The 20,128-nt window shown below is 34.5% G+C and overlaps 2 protein-coding genes and 1 non-coding gene across 4 annotated transcripts; all 3 read left to right on the forward strand.

Annotated features, from left to right (window-relative positions):
- The first annotated feature begins 472 nt into the window (after positions 1–472).
- Positions 473–5,041, forward strand: si:dkey-78l4.8. 2 transcript variants are annotated; one of them, XR_015521908.1, is made up of 6 exons: positions 473–576; positions 675–819; positions 927–1,068; positions 3,615–3,893; positions 3,977–4,388; positions 4,450–5,041. XR_015521908.1 is itself a non-coding variant. In XM_087304253.1 (5 exons), exons 1-5 carry the CDS (start codon positions 513–515, stop codon positions 4,133–4,135), a joined length of 789 nt encoding a protein of 262 aa, XP_087160379.1. In that variant the 5' UTR covers positions 473–512; the 3' UTR covers positions 4,136–5,041. The 2 variants fall into 2 exon arrangements, 1 of the variants encoding a protein (XP_087160379.1); XM_087304253.1 differs by having other exon boundaries at positions 3,977–5,041.
- A 635-nt stretch (positions 5,042–5,676) lies between these two features.
- On the forward strand, positions 5,677–12,866 carry si:dkey-78l4.10. Its single transcript, XM_087304252.1, has 6 exons — positions 5,677–6,032; positions 6,184–6,399; positions 7,783–7,927; positions 8,011–8,149; positions 12,090–12,338; positions 12,425–12,866. The coding sequence occupies exons 1-6, from the start codon at positions 5,807–5,809 to the stop codon at positions 12,614–12,616; spliced, it is 1,167 nt and encodes a 388-aa protein (XP_087160378.1). The 5' UTR covers positions 5,677–5,806; the 3' UTR covers positions 12,617–12,866.
- A 2,898-nt stretch (positions 12,867–15,764) lies between these two features.
- Positions 15,765–16,955, forward strand: LOC108181086 (duodenase-1). The gene is made up of 3 exons (XR_015522515.1): positions 15,765–16,063; positions 16,182–16,314; positions 16,501–16,955. It is a non-coding gene; the product is annotated as a duodenase-1 (transcript).
- Positions 16,956–20,128: the final 3,173 nt, after the last annotated feature.

Below are 20,128 nucleotides of genomic sequence, written 5' to 3' on the forward strand. Positions count from 1 at the left end.
GATGTCAGACAGAAGCTTATAATTTATACATGTAATATGAGAGGAATTACTGAATGATAAGCTGCTAAATTATAGAACAATAATGCATAATCAAGGTGGTGATGCGATCACAATACAAAGCAGAGCTAAGCAAACAAACAACAACAACTAAATTAATATTGAAACTTAGCAACAAACCAGGTAATTTCCAAGTTTTCACCCCATTTACATTTATGTTCCCATTTATAATATATATATATATTTTCATGTCTGTTTTACAACAAACATGCAGATACCTTTTACTATTTAGGATGCTCCATACAAAGACAATCATATATGGAGGTCTACAGCGTCTAAAAGATCGACAACGCTTGCTAAAAAAATTAACCATATGAAAATGGGACAGCAAGGATCGAGAATAAAAGTAACACCTTTACCACAAGAAGAACAAGAAAAAAATCACATTGTCTCCACCCACTTTTACAATATATTTCTACAGTTTTACAAGCAACAGCTCACTGAAAGTCTTCATCATGACCATCATCATCATATCTCTGCTCCTGCTGGTTTCTCTGGTGCCACACCTGACCTTCACTGGTGAGCTTGCCTATACAACAGATTATTTTCTAGACAATATGTCTTTAGCATGCACTGAAAAACAGCATTAACACTATCTCCCTGTCTCTTTTTCTTAGCACATGTGAGAATAGTGAACGGCAATAGAGCAAAACCTCACTCCAGACCTTACATGGTTTCTATTCAGAAAAACAGTAACCATATCTGTGGTGGGTTTCTCATTACTGAACAGTTTGTGTTGACTGCTGCACATTGCTGGGAAAAGTAAGGCTTTTGGTTCATTAATATTTATGTACTGTCTGGTTGGAGGTGTTTTTTTTTTTTTAATGAAATAACTACTTTATCATAGTACTAAAATTTTGTTTCATCAGAAATGAAAAGCTGACAGTTGTGGTTGGTGCACATGATCTGAAAAAGAATGAAACGGGTTCTGTCCGCATCAATGTGATGTCCTACCACACACCTAAGCAGTATAAAAATACAACTCTCAAGAATGACATCATGCTTTTGAAGGTAAATGTATTATACACAAAATATAGAAACACTCTCATTTTTATGAGCTACTTTAATGTATGCATATTCATTCATTCATTTTCGCTTTATTTATCCGGGGTTGCCACTGTATGCATATTTCTTTCAAATATTGTTCACACATTTGTCTGAAATGTGAGAGTGAGCACTTCTCCTTTGCAGAGATAATTAATCCACCAAACAGGTGTCACAGGCGTATAAAGATTAGACAGGATGATTATTGCACATATGACTTAGGCTGGCCACAATAAAAGGCCACTCTAAAATGAACATCTTTAATGTATTGGGGAGCTCAGATGAGAGTTCAAAAAACCAATATTTATCTGGTGTAACCACCATTTGCCTCACACAGCATAGAGTTGATCTGGGGTGTGTTTCTCAAACTACTACATAACTCGTGGCTGAACTATCATAGTACGATATATCATCTGAGAATAGAACGATGTGGTGAGGAGTATTTCCCAAAACCCATAGCTTCTCTTTCGCAGATCCATAGTTTGAATCATGTCAGTTATATTGTAAAACGCCCATAACTATGCTCTAAATGGGGTGGACTTCTTTAGAGAAAAACTCCACAATGTTTTGTGGAAATTATTGTTTTACATGCACTTGCAATAAAAAAGTCCAGTATTAGCTTTGATAAAACATGCACCTGTTTTCAATATTAATTGAAATATATGTAAACGACACATGTAGGCCCTATATATATGTTTTCTTTACGAATATTCCAAATAAAATCACTTAGCTAACACATATTATAATCTCATAAATAAATCATATAAATTGTTAATGGTTGTAGGCCTAATTTACAGTAGGCTACTTATTAAGAAATGAAAAAAAAACTACTTAATAATAATAATAATATTTTTATTATTATTCAGATATTGTTCATTTATTTATTATTTTTTAAGCCTACTTTTACAATTTGACACATTCAAAGTGTCAGAAATGTTCTAACCAAAGGGCCCATGTCATATACAGCAGTGTTCCTCAACCACCAGGGCCGTGGATAAATTAGTACAGAGCCGCACAAAAAATCATTCATTATTTTTCTTTTATTTATTATCTGATTCTGAACAAATTTTTTTAAAGTCTTTTATTTAGAAAAATGACCATATCCTCTGAAAAAAAATTTTTTAAGTCTTTTATTTAGAAAAATGACCATATCCTCTCCGTTACATGTCGGTCACCTGAGCATCCAAATTTAACCTACAAACAGCAAAATGAATAACAAACATCTTTGGAAAGTTTTTTTGCTAAGGGCAAAAGGCCCAGTGAAGGATTGCCAAGGAACGGATCCGCAACTCATTTGTCAACAATCAGGTGAATCCACCATGGTTGTGCAAGAAGACCAACTTAGATCGCAAATGACGGCGGCCTTTTATGGGTTGCGCATATCGCGTCTTTTCTAGAGTTTACGCAAATTCGTTGTTTCCAATGGAGCTTTGCAGCTTGCGCAGAATTCTCTGAAAATTTTCTGAGTTTGAAGATTTACATGCTTTAATAAAAGAAAATGTACTATTTGGTTTATTTTTGAAAGATGAAACACACGATTTAGCAATTAACTCAATTATTATTTTTGAGAAGGTCTTTTTACATAAGAATAGGTTCTTAATAATTTTCTCCGAATTGTATGTATTTTACAAGGAACTATGTATGTCTTTATCTATCGCTTAAGCAAATGAAGAAAAAGAATGATGTAATGCTCTGTGATTTAATAGAACACCTTGTGTTTTATGTATCTTTTTATTACAATTTGTTTATGATGCTTGTCTGTTGTCTGATTAAGGACATTACTTTGTTCAATGAAGTTAATAATTAAAAAAAAAAAAACAATGAATTCCGCGAGCGATAAATATCTTGGACAAACACAGAACACCCTAACAATACTGTGCTTTGTCATTTTTTCAGGGAATAAAACTTTATTTATTTAAACATTCCAAGTTTAAATGTTAGAATGTTCTAAATGAAAATGGGAATAGGGGATATATCGGGGAATAGAACACAACCAGGAACTATGCTTCTAACTACAGCTCTAGAGGTGTAGTTGCAAGCGTACAAGTTTGAAACGTAGTTTGAGACTGTTTATTGGAATGATGGAATTGGGAAACGCCAAGTAAAACGACATATGTTTGTAACGAAGGAACTTGCGACTTTAGTTAGCTAACAATGGTTTTTTGGAAACACACCCCTGGCTGTTTATTGTGACCTTTTTGTTTTCAGTTTCTCTTTAGCCCTGAGTTTGCCTCTAGTTGTTCTGCTACATGCGTGTATTGGTGGACGGAGCTAAACTGTCAGTGATGTAGAATCAGATGTTGATCTGCAGAGTTTAGACACATTTTTGTTAAAAAAGCATATTCTACAACCTTTCATCTTGATCGGATTGTCTTCACTAAAGTTTTTTGACTAAAGTTTGGAGTTCTGAAACGTGCAGATAATACAATCCTATTTGTGAAATGATAAAAGTAATTTAGATTAGTCAGTTTGTGACCCCTTTAATTATAATTTTTTTTTATTTTTTATTACAGCTAGAGCAAAAAGTCAAACTAAGCAAAAATATTAGTTTGATATCAATACCACAGAAAAAAGACAAAAAAGTGATCAATGCAGGCACTAGCTGTAGTGTTGCTGGCTGGGGAACAAAGAAGACTGATGGTCCAACCAGTAATTATCTACTGGAGGCAAAAGTGGAAATAATGGAAAACAAAAAGTGCCAAAAACTATGGAACAAACATGGTCCAAATTCAGATGTACAATACTCAGTCTCAAAGATGATGTGTACACATGGTCTTGGTGGATCCTGCAAAGTACGTATAAAAAATATGACTCAGGGTTTATGTTAATGCATTTATTTATTTCACTACTGACATATTGATCTGTTTCTTAACAGGGGGATTCAGGAGGTCCTTTGGTATGTGGAAACACTGCTGTTGGTGTCACATCTTTTGGAAATCCTGATGCCTGTAATTCACCTTCGCTTCCTAATGTGTATACTAAGATTTCAGCATATCTTGACTGGATTAAGAAAATAATTCGAAAGTTTAAGTAGATTAAATTTAAAAAGACAGACACGTTTTTACTTTAATTCTCACCTAAACATACATTCCCAGCACACATTTTTTGTTTTTAAAAGATGTTGAATAGATGTCTAATCATAGTCATCTTGGCAAGAACAAGGATTAATTTGGACTGTCAGTGAACATCTAATAGATGTCTAAGAATAGGCCAAAACTAGACTGTACACTGCAAAAAATAATATACCAAAATTAAGTGAGTTTTTCCTAAATCAAGCAAAATAATCTGCCAATGGGGTAAACAATATTTTTCTGCTTACCCCATTGGCAGATTATTTTGCCAATTTAGATTGATTTAGGGAAAAACTCACTTCATTTTGGGATATTATTTCTTATGAAAAAAGACAATATGTTTTGCTTGTCAAAAAATTGCTTCTTGATTTAAGAATTTGTAGATATTTGGACTAGAAACAAGTAAAAAAATCTAAGTAAGAAAAGCATTTTTTTTGCAGTGTAGTCATCAGATAAACAGAAAAGAAAGACTACACATATAAAGTCTATTTGACAACTAGTCTTGAGCTATTCTTAGATGTCCATTATATTTTCACCGACCCAAGTTTAGCCATGTTTAAGCCAAGCTGTTTACATTTAGATGACTATTAGACACTTAACAGCAAAATTGTTTGCTGCAGTTGCATTCGACCAAAGTGATCAGTGCACGATGTCAAAGTACTGAAAACAATACTTAAGCTTTTTGATTAGTTTCTTTCACCTTTTTTCCTATGCTTTCCTTTGTTGTAGCCAATCGTTTATTTTCATTTGTTTCATTGATTATGTTTATCTGTGTCTTAAGTTCATCAGATGTCTTGCAAATGTTTAGTATTTTCTTTGTAAATGTAAAAAGTCTGTTTTGTGCTTTTGATTAAATCACAGCTTCTGCATTTATATTGATACATATTCTCTTTCTTGTCTCACCTCTTGTAACAAACAAATAGCAGGCATTAACATAATATTCCAATCAGTTATTCAGCTTGTGTCGTGGTTATGCCTCAAAACATTATTATTTTTTTTTTTTGTATTTAATTGCTTGTGTATTGAAATCACGTTTTCTTAAATCTGTCACGCTTTGGACAAAACTGCTACATCTTAAAAAGCACTCTTTTAAGCAAAATTAATTCCTGTTGCTCCTGATAATGCATAAAAAAAAAAAACGTACTAAATCAAAACTTGCTTTTAGAGGACTACTTTAAAAATATCCTTCAGATTTTTAATAATATCTGTTTTTTTTAATGATTAGGGCTGCAAAATATATCGTTTTATCATCAATATTGCAATGTGCATATTTGCAATAGAGACATCGCAAAGATATGCAATGTTGAGTCTAAATTACAGTTGAGCTAGAACATTGTATTTAATTACTGTATTTACATGGAATTTATGTCAAATATATAAATATATATATATAAAAGAGAAGAGAGTAGTGCTGTAGTGAGGAGAGTGGTGTTGTAACAAAGAGTGGTGTTGCAACTAGAGGAGTGGTGGTAACAGGAAGAGAAGTGAAGGAAGGCCTGACACACAAGGCTATCCGAATTCCTCAAAGACACAGTGGATTCACAGTGCTTTTTCCAAGGCTTCTGAAACCACAGGTTCAAGACTACCACCTCCAGAAATCTGCTTGTCTCAGATTTCCAGGAACTCTACGTTCAATGATAAAGACGATGGCGTGTCCCTGGCATCAGAACCACCACCTGCAGAAATCTCCAGTTCTGACTGTTCTAGAATCTACAGATTTCTTCTTCTCCAACCCAAGAGTACTAAATCTGCTCGTTTCAAGCTTCAAGGCCTGCAACAAGATCCAACTTCTTCCAACCACTGCATTAACGGCAAAAACAACCACCATCCCCAGAAATCTCCAGTTCTGCGTGTTCCAGAGTCTACAGATTTCTTCTTCTCAGAGCTCAAGAGAGCTAAATCTGCTCGTTCCATACTTCCAAACCTGCAAGAAGATCCAACTTCTTTCAACCACCGTATCAACGGCAGAAACAACAACCACCCCAGAAATCTCCAGTTCTGCGTGTTCCAGAGTCTACAGATTTCTTCTTCTCAGAGCTCAAGAGAGCTAAATCTGCTCGTTCCATACTTCCAAACCTGCAAGAAGATCCAACTTCTTTCAACCACCGTATCAACGGCAGAAACAACAACCACCCCAGAAATCTCCAGTTCTGCATGTTTCAGAGTCTACAGATTTCTTCTTCTCAAAGATCCAACTTCCTTCAACCACCGCATCGACAGCAGAAATGTAAATATACCACTTTAATCCTCTAACCCACAACCCTCTAAGTAAGACCTTGGCATAGTGTGTTTTAGTATCAAATATTCTAATTAATTAGATGTTTATAACTGATTTTCATTATTAACAAAAACCTCCTCAGTTCATTGTTATTTTAGAATAAGGCTTACCTTACCTTAGCCTATGCACTTCATTTGTTGTACATTTAGTAATTGTAGTTACCCTTGTTTACTCTTTTGTTAATAAATACACATGTATTACAATTGTGTTTTCCTTGTGTTGATAAAACAGTAAAAGGCTCTACAAGTCAGATTATCTCATCCTACAAATTTGGCCAGATAATAAAATCCTCATTTGTATATTTTAAGTAACAATATTTCATTAGTATTTTTCTTTTTTCTTTTTTTTTTCTTTTTTTTTGACAGCAGAAGCTGTCTGGTGCCCCGTTTAAAAGAAGTTATTTATCTGTTATTTCTACATTAACTGGTGCCCTCGTGCGAGGCTAAAATATCAATATTACTATTAATATCAAAATATTGATGTTAATATTTGAAAAATCCAATTATCTCTACATTAATTGGTGCCCTCGTGCAAGGCCAAAAATACCAATATACATACCAAAATATTAATGCTAACATATGTTATAAATCCAAAGATTTGGGTAGGCTCTGGGCCAGATCCAACTGACTAGACAGTTGAACCCCTCAGCTATCTTTCAATAGGATCTGGCCATGCTTCTAAGAAATGTTGCGTCATTTTTCAGTAGTGAAACCATTTTATTGAGAAAACAAGTGGGCAACACTGATTACAAGTTTCCGTACGCAAGTTTGTGGGTATGTGTGTGCGTGTTAGGGAGAGATCAAAGGGCAGGCTGTGGTTCGTTAAAAAATTAAATGACTTTAAAAATGAAGAGTAATTTAATCTAGTTTGTCATTGCTTGATCAATGACTTTGAGGTTTTGCTGCAGAAGCCCGCAAAGTAACAAGCTTTAGTTAAGTTTGGCCTTATTGGAATCACATTATGAATTAGTGGCTAATAATAAGCAGCTGTGTGGGAAATATTGAAGCCTGTGCAAACGTGCTACATTTTTATCATTTATCAGAATACAAAAGCGGAAGTATTAACAGGAACAGTATCTTTTCATCACTGCGTTACTCAAGCTGCAAGAAATGATATAAAGCTGAATGTCTCCACCTCCACCTGTGTCATTATATAGAGCGTTTTATCATTGCGAGCTCACTGATTGTCTTCAACATGACCCTCATCACCTTCTTTCTGCTCTTGCTGGTTTCTCTGCTGCCACACCTGACCTTCATGGGTGAGACTGACTATACAACACACGATTTTCACATTTGCGATTAATATTTAATGTGTTAATTCTCTCTTTCCCAGCTCATGTGGGTATAGTAAACGGCAGTGTAGCAAAACCTCACTCCAGACCTTACATGGTTTCTGTTCAGCTGGATGGTCAACATATCTGCGGTGGATTCCTCATTACTGAAGAGTTTGTCTTGACTGCTGCACATTGCTGGAATGGGTAAGAGTCTGTTTAGTTGGAACTTTGCTACATGAGTGGTATGGTATGATATAAATGAGCATAATGGCTTTCTATCACAACAGAGAAGAAAATCTGACGGTTGTGGTTGGTGCTCACGACTTAAGACAAAGTATGGCTTCAGATCGCATAGAAGTGGAGTCTTACATCCGCCATCCAAGCTATAACTCAAAATTTATTTGGAATGACATCATGGTTTTTAAGGTATCAACCTGTTATTGTACTTGTAGTATTATATATTTTTGACTTTATTAAAGTCCCTCCAGGATTTTGCGGAATTTTTTTAAATTTTGAATCTTTACATGACTGATTTTGCTACAGCTTTTTTTATTTATGGCAATATTAGCACCCTTATTTTGTGTTGATTTGCTGTAAAAATTATATATAATTTTATATAAAAATATTTTCACACACACACACACACATATATATATATATATATATATATATATATATATATATATATATATATGTGTGTAACATATATATGTAACACATATATAAGTTTTGTAGCTTTAATTTAAAGGATACTGTATGTTTAGAAAAGATCTTGTAGCAGTATAAAAACTGTGTGTGCAGAAAAGCTCAAAGATCAAAATCCACTGAATCATTGCACAGGTAGTCTCTCATAAATATGTGAGGCCTGGAAGGGACATGATGGTGGGGAAAAAAATAAGTGAAGAAAAAAAATGGAGTGAAAGGAAAACTTTTTTTTACGTTTTTGTGTTCCATCGCAAATATGTTTATGATATTTGTGTTACATATTAGTCAATTGATTAAAAAAAATTATTAATCTAATAACTAATTAATCGGATCTTTTTTTAAAAATTAATCGCTATTAATCGCGATTAATCGCATTTAAAATACTGAAACTTGTAATTTTGCCTGTTATTTAAATAAAATTTATGTAAACGCAAGAAAAAAATATTTAAATTCAAAATATTATTGTTTAATAGAATTTTTGTTTAACTTGTAACACAGATTTCTTCATGTAAACAACATACCCACAATAAACCATCAAGATCCTGGCTTGACAGCCATATTTTTTACAGAAATTAAAACACAGGCATGTTAATGACGTTTAAATTTCAAAACAACCAATGCCAATAAAGAAAACATTGATTTCCATGTTGGATTCTAAGTGGACTGCAAAAAAATGCCAAAATACAGGAATTGCAGATATGGAAAATGAAAAATTATAATAATAAACTATAGGATACAAACTGTTGCACTCATTGTAAAGTTTTATTGCTGTGAGTTGAGAACATTAATTATAGAGTAGAAACAATTTTGCTTAATCCTCCTTTACATTCATCCAGTTGCTAAGACTAGGAGTATCCCGCAAATGCACAGACTCCCAAATGCCCGCAAATGAATGATAATTTCTTGCAAACCAATCGTTAAATACATTGCACACCCCTCTCGCGCCTACTCAGATACGTCGCTCACTCCACCCCTGACACCCCTCAACGAGCCTGACACAGAAACACACACAGACAGACACACAACGCGCTGCATATGTTTTGGCCCCAACGGCCTTCCATACTGGAGCAACTCCCCTCGGATTCAACACGCATGATCACGTTCATCAAATTTGCTAAGCGTCCTAAACTAAGCGTCCTAAAGTATTACTGTATTTCACAAGGATTCTGACACAACGCGAAGCATATGCTTTCGTTGCGTTTAATGAGGAAACACGCTAAACTTAGAGGGCTCATGCTGAAAGGCAGAGTAATGCCCTGTCTTTGACAGCTCGCGACTTCACCAGACGTTCTGAGTACATTTACATAAGACACCAATACTCCGATTTTAATATGATTAAGATAATACTCATATTAAAATTCAACCGTGTAGCCTTAAAAGGAACCTTACCTTAAAGGAACACCGAGTCACGAAATGCGAAGGATTTTCTTTCTGTTCGCCATGCGGTATCAACTTACAACAGATGTCGAAAGTTAAAAATGAAACACCCGAAATTGCATGAAACTCTGGATAACTTGTGATGCAACTAATTGTTTTATACTGGAACTTGCCTTCATAAAATTCTTCCTTGGTCTTATCCACATTTATTGCATGTTTAAGACACGTACAGGAAGTAAAAAAAACCTGAACTGTGTTAATTGCGTTAATTTTTTTAACACGTTAATTATTTAAAATTAATCACATGCGTTAACGCGTTAATTTTGACAGCGCTAGTTATTTCGTAAAGATGTTTTGTGTTATCTTGCAAAGATGTTTTGCGTTATTTCGTAAAGATGTTTCGCGTTACCTTGTAAAGATGTTTTGTGTTATCTCGTAAAGATATTTTGCGTTATCTCGCAAAGATGTTTGCGTTATCTTGAAAAGATATTTTGTATTATCTCGCAAAGATGTTTTGCGATATCTCGTAATGATATTTTGCATTATCTCGCAAAGATGTTTTGCGTTATCTCGTTAAGATAATTTGCGTTATCTCGCAAAGATGTTTGCGTTATCTCAAAGATAATTTGCATTAACTCGCAAAGATGTTTGCGTTATCTTGTAAAGATATTTTGCATTATCTCGCAAATATGTTTTGCGTTATCTCGTAATGATATTTTGCGTTATCTCACAAAGATGGTTTACGTTATCTCGAAAAGATGTTTTGCGTTATCTTGTTAAAATGTTTTGCGTTATCTCATAAAGATGTTTTGTGTTATCTCGTAAAGATGTTTTGCGTTATCTCGTAAAGATGTTTTGCATTATTTCGTAAAGATGTTTTGCGTTATCTCATAAAGATGCTTAGCGTTATCTCGCAAAGATTTTTTACATTATCTCCCAACACTTTCTGTTCACTTCATACATGTCAACCCTCCCAATTTTTCCCCTCCCAGGATGGACATGTTTACATATTATTAAGTGTATTTGTTTGTTTAAACATACACCCAAATCCCATAGTGTCCTGCGATTTCGCTCATGTTTAAATGGTGTGTACAGAAGCTGATCTGGGATCAGTTTATCATACGGAGCGTGTCTCTCAGTCAGCGCTTTACATGCATTCGCTGATTCAGAGGTTGCATAGGAAGGGCGATGATCGACGCACAGCTTTAATGTAAAGATAGAGAATGCAGACATTTTAGATTAATTTCAGCATGCTTTCGATTAAAAATAAATCCGAATAATGGAAAATAATTAATCATAGAATGATAGTGGGATAAAATGGTAAAATACAGAGAATTTCAGCTAAAACAGGAAGATTAACATGAATGAAATGAACAGGAAATGTTTGTGGAAAAACAGTTTTGCAAAATAATGCAAAATATCTTTGGGACCACAAATTTTTTTTTTTTTTTATGTTTTCCTATCACTCTGTTTTTTCTTTTCTCCCGCCTATTTTTTCCCCCCATCATTACATCCCTTCCGGGTCTCCGTACATGAAGTTTACATGATAAAAAAATAAAAAAATAAATAAAAAATACAATAAATAAATAAATAAATAAAAGTATTATTGTTGTTTTTACATTGAAGTTAAAATGATAATTTTTTCTTCTGGAGAAATTTAAAATTAAACTTACTTGTTTTATTTTGGCTAGAAACCACTGTAAATTCAATATTATTATCCCCTTAAGCAATATTTATTGTTTGATTATCTACAGAACAAACCATCATTAAACAATGACTTGTCTAATAATCCTAACTTGGCCAATTAACCTAGTTAAGCCTATAAATGTCACTTTAAGCTGCATACTACAGTAGTTTCTTAATAATGTCAAATATTATGTGATGTCAACATACTCCTATTTATCATGCGCTGTCTTCTTCTGGTTTTATGCTGAGTTACAGACCACTTTTTAGGGATATACCGCCACCTCATGAAGTGTAAAGTCACGACTTAGTAAGGGTTGTTTGCATCCACATGGCTTTGTTTTGGGTGAATTTGTGTTATGATTACATCATAGAAAGCATATATATAGATATATATATATATATATATATATATATATAGCATATAGAATTTGCAGGAAATCCGCAACATTTTAGAAAAAATGCAAGATCTGCAAAAATTTTGCAGCGCTTGCTAGATTTTGAGATAAATTCAGCGATCGCAAAATTGTGAAATACTGGAGGGACTAATATTAATAAATAAAGCATGTTTATGTACAGTGATTGTGTTCTTGACTTACAGCTAAAGGAAAGAGTCACACAAAACAGTTCCGTTGGATGGATCTCAATATCAAAGAAAAATGAACATGTCGATGCAAATACTCTCTGTAGTGTTGCTGGTTGGGGATTACTGACTAATGGCACACTGAGCGATTGTCTAATGGAGGCAAATGTGTATATAATAAGTAACACGGAATGTAAAAGTAAATGGGGACGGCACTTCTCAGTGTCGCAGATGATGTGCACACGTGGACATGGTGGATCCTGCAGAGTACGTACAAGAGATAATTGAATGTTTTCTTTGTTTATGAACTGATAGAGCACTTTAGTTACGTCTTGATCTTTGCTTCTTTACAGTATGATTCAGGAGGTCCTTTGGTTTGTGGAGATACTGCTGTTGGCATCACATCTTTTGGTGACCCTCATCTCTGTAATTCACCAAAACATCCTAATGTGTATACGAATATTTCAGCATACCGTCCATGGATTGACAGCGTAATTAAAAATGGGAAATTAGATAACATCTTTAATTATTACAGAGCTTTCTAGAATACTTCTGATTGATCAGCCATGACAGTCCAAGGTATGTTATTCCGAGATAACATCCATTGAATAACATAGGCTCATCTGGGTACTTTCAATCATCTTGACCATCAGTGAATACATTCATATCAATATTTATATGCTTGCCTGTCGTGCTGCTGACTGAATAAAAGTGTATGCTCCATTCAGCCATTTTTGTTTCTCTCAGTTTTGCCTTTAATCTGAGATTTAATAAAGTATTATGGTTCAGAACAAAGTTTTGTGTAACTTTTTTTTGTTTTGTGGCAAGTATCTGTGCAATAAATGGCATAGATTAGGCGGTTGAGGCAGTTGTTTTCGCAGAGTAAAACCTTCAACAGTGCTTCTTTGCTGATAAGCCAGTGGGCTTTATTCTGTTATAACAACCACCTGGATGTACTTTATCTCTTACATATTGTGTCATTAAAGTATCACATGCTAAACTCATATCCAAGTTTCTTTATTGTGATATACAGCAATGGTACAACAATTAAGAGGGAGGGATGTTGGGGGCGTTGGGGGTTGCAGTGGGTGTTCTGTGTTTGTCTAAGATAATCTACCGAACTGTGTATATTTCATACAAAGTACGAAGCTGATCTGTTAGTTCCTGTAACCTGACTCGTGGTGGACTCACAGGATTCATTCAACTGGGTGTGTCTGGAAGGCGTGAGCATGTCATGCCTGTTGAGCACAAGCCGCGAACCTCCTTTGGAAATAACGAACTTGCGCAAACTCTAGAAAAGCAATATGCGAACAGCCCCTTAAAAGCCACTGTCATTTGAGATTTCCAGCAGTTGATCTTCTTGCAGAGACATGCTGTATTCACCTGATTTGTTGACAAAGTGGTTGCGGATCTATTGCTTAGCAGTTTGCAGAACCTTCACTGGACCTTTTCCTCTTTGCAATAATAAAAAAAAAAACTTTCCAAAGACATCTGTTTCTTACTCATTATTGGATTCGTATTCATTTCTTACTCATTTTGCTGCTTGTGGGTTGAATTTTGGTGCTCAAGTGACTGAGATGTAACCAAGAGAATACGGTCATTTTTCAAAATATAAGATTTTTCAAAATTAAAAAGTTTGTTCAGACTCAGATTATAAATAAAACAGTAATGATTAATGATTTCTTGAACAGCCAGAAACCAATTGATCCGTAGACTGGTACTGGTTAACAGCCCAGTGGTTGAGTACCACTGATACACAGTTGAAGTCAAAATTATTAGCCCTCCTGAATTATTAGCCCTCCTTATATATTTCCCCCAATTTCTGTTTGACAGACTTTTGACTTTTGTTACTTGGTAGGCATGGTGTATGTTAGAAAGTAGCAATTAATGATCTAACATTAGTTCAATTTCAATTAAATTCAGCTTTATTTGTATAGCGCTTTTACAATGTAGATTGTGTCAAAGCAGCTTCACATAAATGGTCATAGTAACTGGATCAGGGTAGTTCAGTTTTTAGTGTTTAAGTTCAGTTTAGTTTAGCTCAGTTCAGTGGGGTTTGAAGTCATTATTGAGAGTTCAAACACTGAAGAGCAAATTCATCGATAAGTAGCTTTTCAGATCCTGAACCATGCAAGCCAATTAAGAGCAAAGCCGTATGGGCTTTTCACATACTGCATATTTTACACACTCAAGTTAATTATTTCAAATGTAGATTCCCAAATAAAACTGAGGAAGCGGCACTCTCATGCTTTCTAGACATGACATTTGATTGGCCCCGTAAACAGGGACTTAGAGCAGATCCTATTCTTGTTTTTTGGCATGTGTCACTATTTTTACAAATAAACAGCACATTTGAAATCAGAATAATTACATTATTGCCTAAAAAAGTCTCAAAATACATCATGCAGTCCAACAGCTGAAGTTTTTTGGCACTCTCTACAGGTGGTGGTACACACCAGTGAACAGGCTGGAACAGTGCTACTGGAATATCTCACAGCTATCAGCCAACCAGACTCCAGAACTCTTGTATAAATACACACATCACAAAATTGCTCCAGTCACATGCTTGATTCCATTTAGAAACCAATTAAATTAAAGTCTTTGTTGATGCATTGAATAAATACTGTGAGATGCTCAGGGGCGGACTGGGACAAAAATTCAGCCCTGGCACTGCAGCCACATCAGCCCACATTACCACACCGACACAGCCCCACCTACGGACACGCACATTCACTATTTATTTTGGTGTACAGATGGTGAAATAATATGACATTCTTGCCAGATTTTGATTACATCCGGGTAACCTCAGATTGGGTCAGCCCATCTTGAAATTAGGCAGTCGTCGCTGATTGGGCCAAATGCTTAACATTTATTATTATTATTATTTTATTTATTTATTTATTTGTTTTTATTATTTATGTTTTTTATTTATCATCATCATAATATCACATCTAGCAAGAGATAAAAGCTGCCTGCACATAAAAACAATTAAAATAAATAAATAAAAAAAACTGACCGGCCCACATTTAAAAATTGGTCCGGCCCTTCTGGCATTTGCCAGAATTGCCAGATGGCCAGTCCGCCCCTGGAGATGCTATAAATGTACAGCTGTTATTTTAGAACTATCTTTATTGGCAAAACAGAACAAAACCAGCTAGACACAATTGTTCAAAATGAAGCTCACTTTGTACTTATATCTTGTATCGTAGGCCAATGATAAGTCACTTAAGATCAAATGCAGAGGTAACCCAGTCAGAGTCTATAAAATGAAACAGGGTTGCGCTATGAATACATCCCTTACATATTATGTATTTGCTGCAGTTCAAGAAATCCAATTCCACAATTTTCTTTGTATTCTGTTTTACCACCCATGTTATTATAGTGGCTATTAGTCAGTCTTAGGTTGTAAAGCACTTTTTGTAGATCAGATACTTTTGTATTATTCATTATATACCAGTTTATGATACATAACTTTATGATGTGTAACAATGCCTTCCTGCGTGCTTCGTTTTTATCATTAAAGCCATCTGTGGCTTCACTGTGAAACCACTAAGATTTGCAAGATCAAAACTTTAACATCATTGTACTTCTCAAGTCAAGACTTACCGGCAGCTCAATGTCTCTGGCTCCTCCCATCTTTAGAGTATATTTATACAGAATTTTATAATTGGGAGCCCACTGATTGTCTTTATCATGACTATCATCATAATCTCTCTGCTCCTGCTGGTTTCTCTGGTGCCGCACCTGACCTTCACTGGTGAGACTGTCTATACAACAGATTATGCAGATATGCTGAAAATATTTGATTGGCATGTGCTAATTAAGTGGTAATTTAACTCTTTCTCAGCTCGTGTGGGTATAGTGAATGGCAAGGAGGCAAAACCTCACTCTAGACCTTACATGGTTTCTATTCAATTGAATGAAAAACATATCTGTGGTGGATTCCTCATTACTGAAGAGTTTGTCTTGACTGCTGCACATTGCTGGAAAAAGTAAGAGTTTTGTTTAATGTGAACTGAAATTCATAAAGCTTTTCAATGACAGAGCAACTGCAACCATACAGCGTGTTAAATGGTCTAAATACACAATTATAATATGATTTTTCAACAGAAAGGAAGTGCAGACAGTTGTGGTTGGTGCCCATGATTTAAGTAAAACCAGAACTTTAAAACGCTACGGAGTGAAGTCCTACATCCCGCATCCAGACTATAGAACTAATCGGAATAACATTATGATTTTGAAGGTACCAAACTGTAATACCTGTAATTTTGGTTGTTCAAAATGTATTCAACCAGGAACCATTGTACAAACCACTTCATGTTAAAATCTATTTCAAATGAGATCATTTCTGATTGGCCTTTGGTACTTCTGTAATGACCTCAAAATCACCAGTAGTCTTACTATAATTAGTTGTGTTTTTGAATTGCAGATAGAGAAAAAGGTCTAACTGAACAACAAGATTAAACCGATATCATTGCCAAGTGATGGTGAACATATTAAAGCAGGTGCTGACTGTAGTGTTGCCGGCTGGGGAGATTTGTGGATGAAAGGCCCACTGAGTGACCGTCTAATGGAAGCAAACGTGACTACAAAAAGTGACAAATACTGCCAAGATAAATGGGGATCTAAATATGTGGCCAAACATATGATCTGTGTTTATGGGCAAGGTGGATCCTGCAAAGTATGAACTCAAGATAATTCAGAATTGTTTATTTATTAACCAGTTTGTTTCACTGTTGACGTGTTTATCTGTGTTTGTTGACAGGGGGATTCAGGAGGTCCTTTGGTTTGTGGAAACACTGCAGTTGGTGTCACATCCTTTGGTAATGCAAGGGTTTGCAATAGTCCTGAACAACCTGAAGTTTATACAAGGATTTCAGCATATCGCGTATGGATCCAATCCATAATTGCAAAGATAAAATGATTTTGCTTTGAAAAGTGCTTAACAATTGTTTTTTTGAGTTTTGAAATGTTCAATAAACAAAAGCCAAATGCATGATCACTGGAATTCATCCAAGTATCCTAATGTGTATACTAGGATTTCAGAAGATCGCCAGTGGATTTAGTGTAATTAGAAATTTTAGGAAATTTTGTGAAAAATAAAATGGATAAATGCTTTGCTTCAATTCTTTAACAAACATTCTTGCAATAAAATTATCAAATGGCAAACAGCAATCAGTCAAAGTGTTTTTATTCTCCCAGCCAATTGCTTGTTTTAAATATATTGGCAGGTCACTCGTTGGCCCCATAAGTAATATAATAAACTTTCATTCTATGTGTGAGGAAAAATATAGGGCTAAAATATATTTTTTCTTAAATCTTTTGTTACTTTAAAAACAAAACAGCAGAGCAATACCTAGAGGTATATGTCACCAAGATACTCAATTAGGAATGATGTATTGGTAGCACCAAAGACATGTTATCCTTTTGAACACATCTGAATTTTTTTGAAGATGAGAAATTAGCCACTGACAATCATAGATCCCTGATACAAGGGCGTTGGTTTGCCTTTATATATATATATATATATATATATATATATATATATATATATATATATATATATATATATATATATATATATATTATGCTTATATTTATTATCTTATTCAATTGATGCTCTCTTCACACAATTAATTAAGTTAGATAAATAGCCAGGTGTTTTTCTTGCTCCCGAATACAAATAATTTTTCAAGTATTTGCTCGAATCAAGTATTCGTAAAAACACTCTATTCGTGCCTTCCCAAAGACATCTGTTTCTTACTCATTATTGGATTCGTATTCATTTCTTACTCATTTTGCTGCTTGTGGGATGAATTTTGGTGCTCAAGTGACTGAGATGTAACCAAGAGAATACGGTCATTTTTCAAAATATAAGATTTTTCAAAATTAAAAAGTTTGTTCAGACTCAGATTATAAATAAAACAGTAATGATTAATGATTTCTTGAACAGCCAGAAACCAATTGATCCATAGACTGGTACTGGTTCACAGCCCAGTGGTTGAGTACCACTGATACACAGTTGAAGTCAAAATTATTAGCCCTCCTGAATTATTAGCCCTCCTTATATATTTCCCACAATTTCTGTTTGATAGAAATATTTTTTTTTTTAAATTTCTAAACAATAGTTTTAATAACTGATTTATTTTATATTTGCCTTGATGACAGACAGTATATAATATTTTACTAGATCTTTTTCAAGACACTAGTATTTAGCTTAAAGTGCTTTTGAAGGCTTAAGTAGGGTAATTAGGTTAGGTGAGTTAGGGTAATTAGGTAAGACATTGTATAATGATGGTTTGTTCTGTAGACCATCAAAAATACATATTAGGGGCTAATAATTTTGACTTTAAAATGGTTTTCAAAATGAAAAAAAAAAATCTACCTAAAATAAAACAAATAAGACTTTCTCCAGAAGATAACATATTAAAGAAAATCATTTGGGAAATATTTGAAAAGGAAAAAAAAAAAAAAAAAAAAACAGGAGGGCTAATAAATTTGACTTCAACTGTACATAATTACTGCCAGAGTTGGAAAAACAAATACTATGGGAGTAAATGGGTGGTAAAATTTGTCTGGTCACTGAACTCCTTACTGACATCGGTTCAGTATGGTACGGGTCACCTAGATTAGACTTTTGTTACTTGGTAGGCATGGTGTATGTTAGAAAGTAGCAATTAATGATCTAACATTAAATAAAGCTAATAAATTCAGCTTTATTTGTATAGCGCTTTTACAATGTAGATTGTGTCAAAGCAGCTTCACATAAATGGTCATAGTAACTGGATCAGGGTAGTTCAGTTTTTAGTGTTTAAGTTCAGTTTAGTTTAGCTCAGTTCAGTGGGGTTTGAAGTCATTATTGAGAGTTCAAACACTGAAGAGCAAATTCATCGATAAGTAGCTTTTCAGATCCTGAACCATGCAAGCCAATTAAGAGCAAAGCCGTATGAGCTTTTCACATACTGCATATTTTACACACTCAAGTTAATTATTTCAAATGTAGATTCCCAAATAAAACTGAGGAAGCGGCACTCTCATGCTTTCTAGACATGACATTTGATTGGCCCCGTAAACAGGGACTTAGAGCAGATCCTATTCTTGTTTTTTGGCATGTGTCACTATTTTTACAAATAAACAGCACATTTGAAATCAGAATAATTACATTATTGCCTAAAAAAGTCTCAAAATACATCATGCAGTCCAACAGCTGAAGTTTTTTTTTTTTATCAAACTGTGAGTTTAGACCTCTATTTGGTACTCTCTACAGGTGGTGGTACACACCAGTGAACAGGCTGGAACAGTGCTACTGGAATATCTCACAGCTATCAGCCAACCAGACTCCAGAACTCTTGTATAAATACACACATCACAAAATTGCTCCAGTCACATGCTTGATACCATTTAGAAAACAATTAAATGAAAGTTTTTGTTGATGCATTGAATAAATACTGTGAGATGCTATAAATGTACCGCTGTTATTTTAGAACTATCTTTATTGGCAAAACAGAACAAAACCAGCTAGACACAATTGTTCAAAATGAAGCTCACTTTGTACTTATATCTTGTATCGTAGGCCAATGATAAGTCACTTAAGATCAAATGCAGATGTAACCCAGTCAGAGTCTATAAAATGAAACAGGGTTGCGCTATGAATACATCCCTTACATATTATGTATTTGCTGCAGTTCAAGAAATCCAATTCCACAATTTTCTTTGTATTCTGTTTTACCACCCATGTTATTATAGTGGCTATTAGTCAGTTTTAGGTTGTAAAGCACTTTTTGTAGATCAGATACTTTTGTATTATTCATTATATACCAGTTTATGATACATAACTTTATGATGTGTAACAATGCCTTCCTGCGTGCTTCGTTTTTATCATTAAAGCCATCTGTGGCTTCACTGTGAAACCACTAAGATTTGCAAGATCAAAACTTTAACATCATTGTACTTCTCAAGTCAAGACTTACCGGCAGCTCAATGTCTCTGGCTCCTCCCATCTTTAGAGTATATTTATACAGAATTTTATAATTGGGAGCCCACTGATTGCCTTTATC

This window comes from Danio rerio, chromosome 22 (assembly GCF_052040795.2).
Source record: "Danio rerio strain M-AB ecotype USA chromosome 22, GRCz13ab, whole genome shotgun sequence".
Taxonomy (NCBI): Eukaryota; Metazoa; Chordata; class Actinopteri; order Cypriniformes; family Danionidae; genus Danio; species Danio rerio.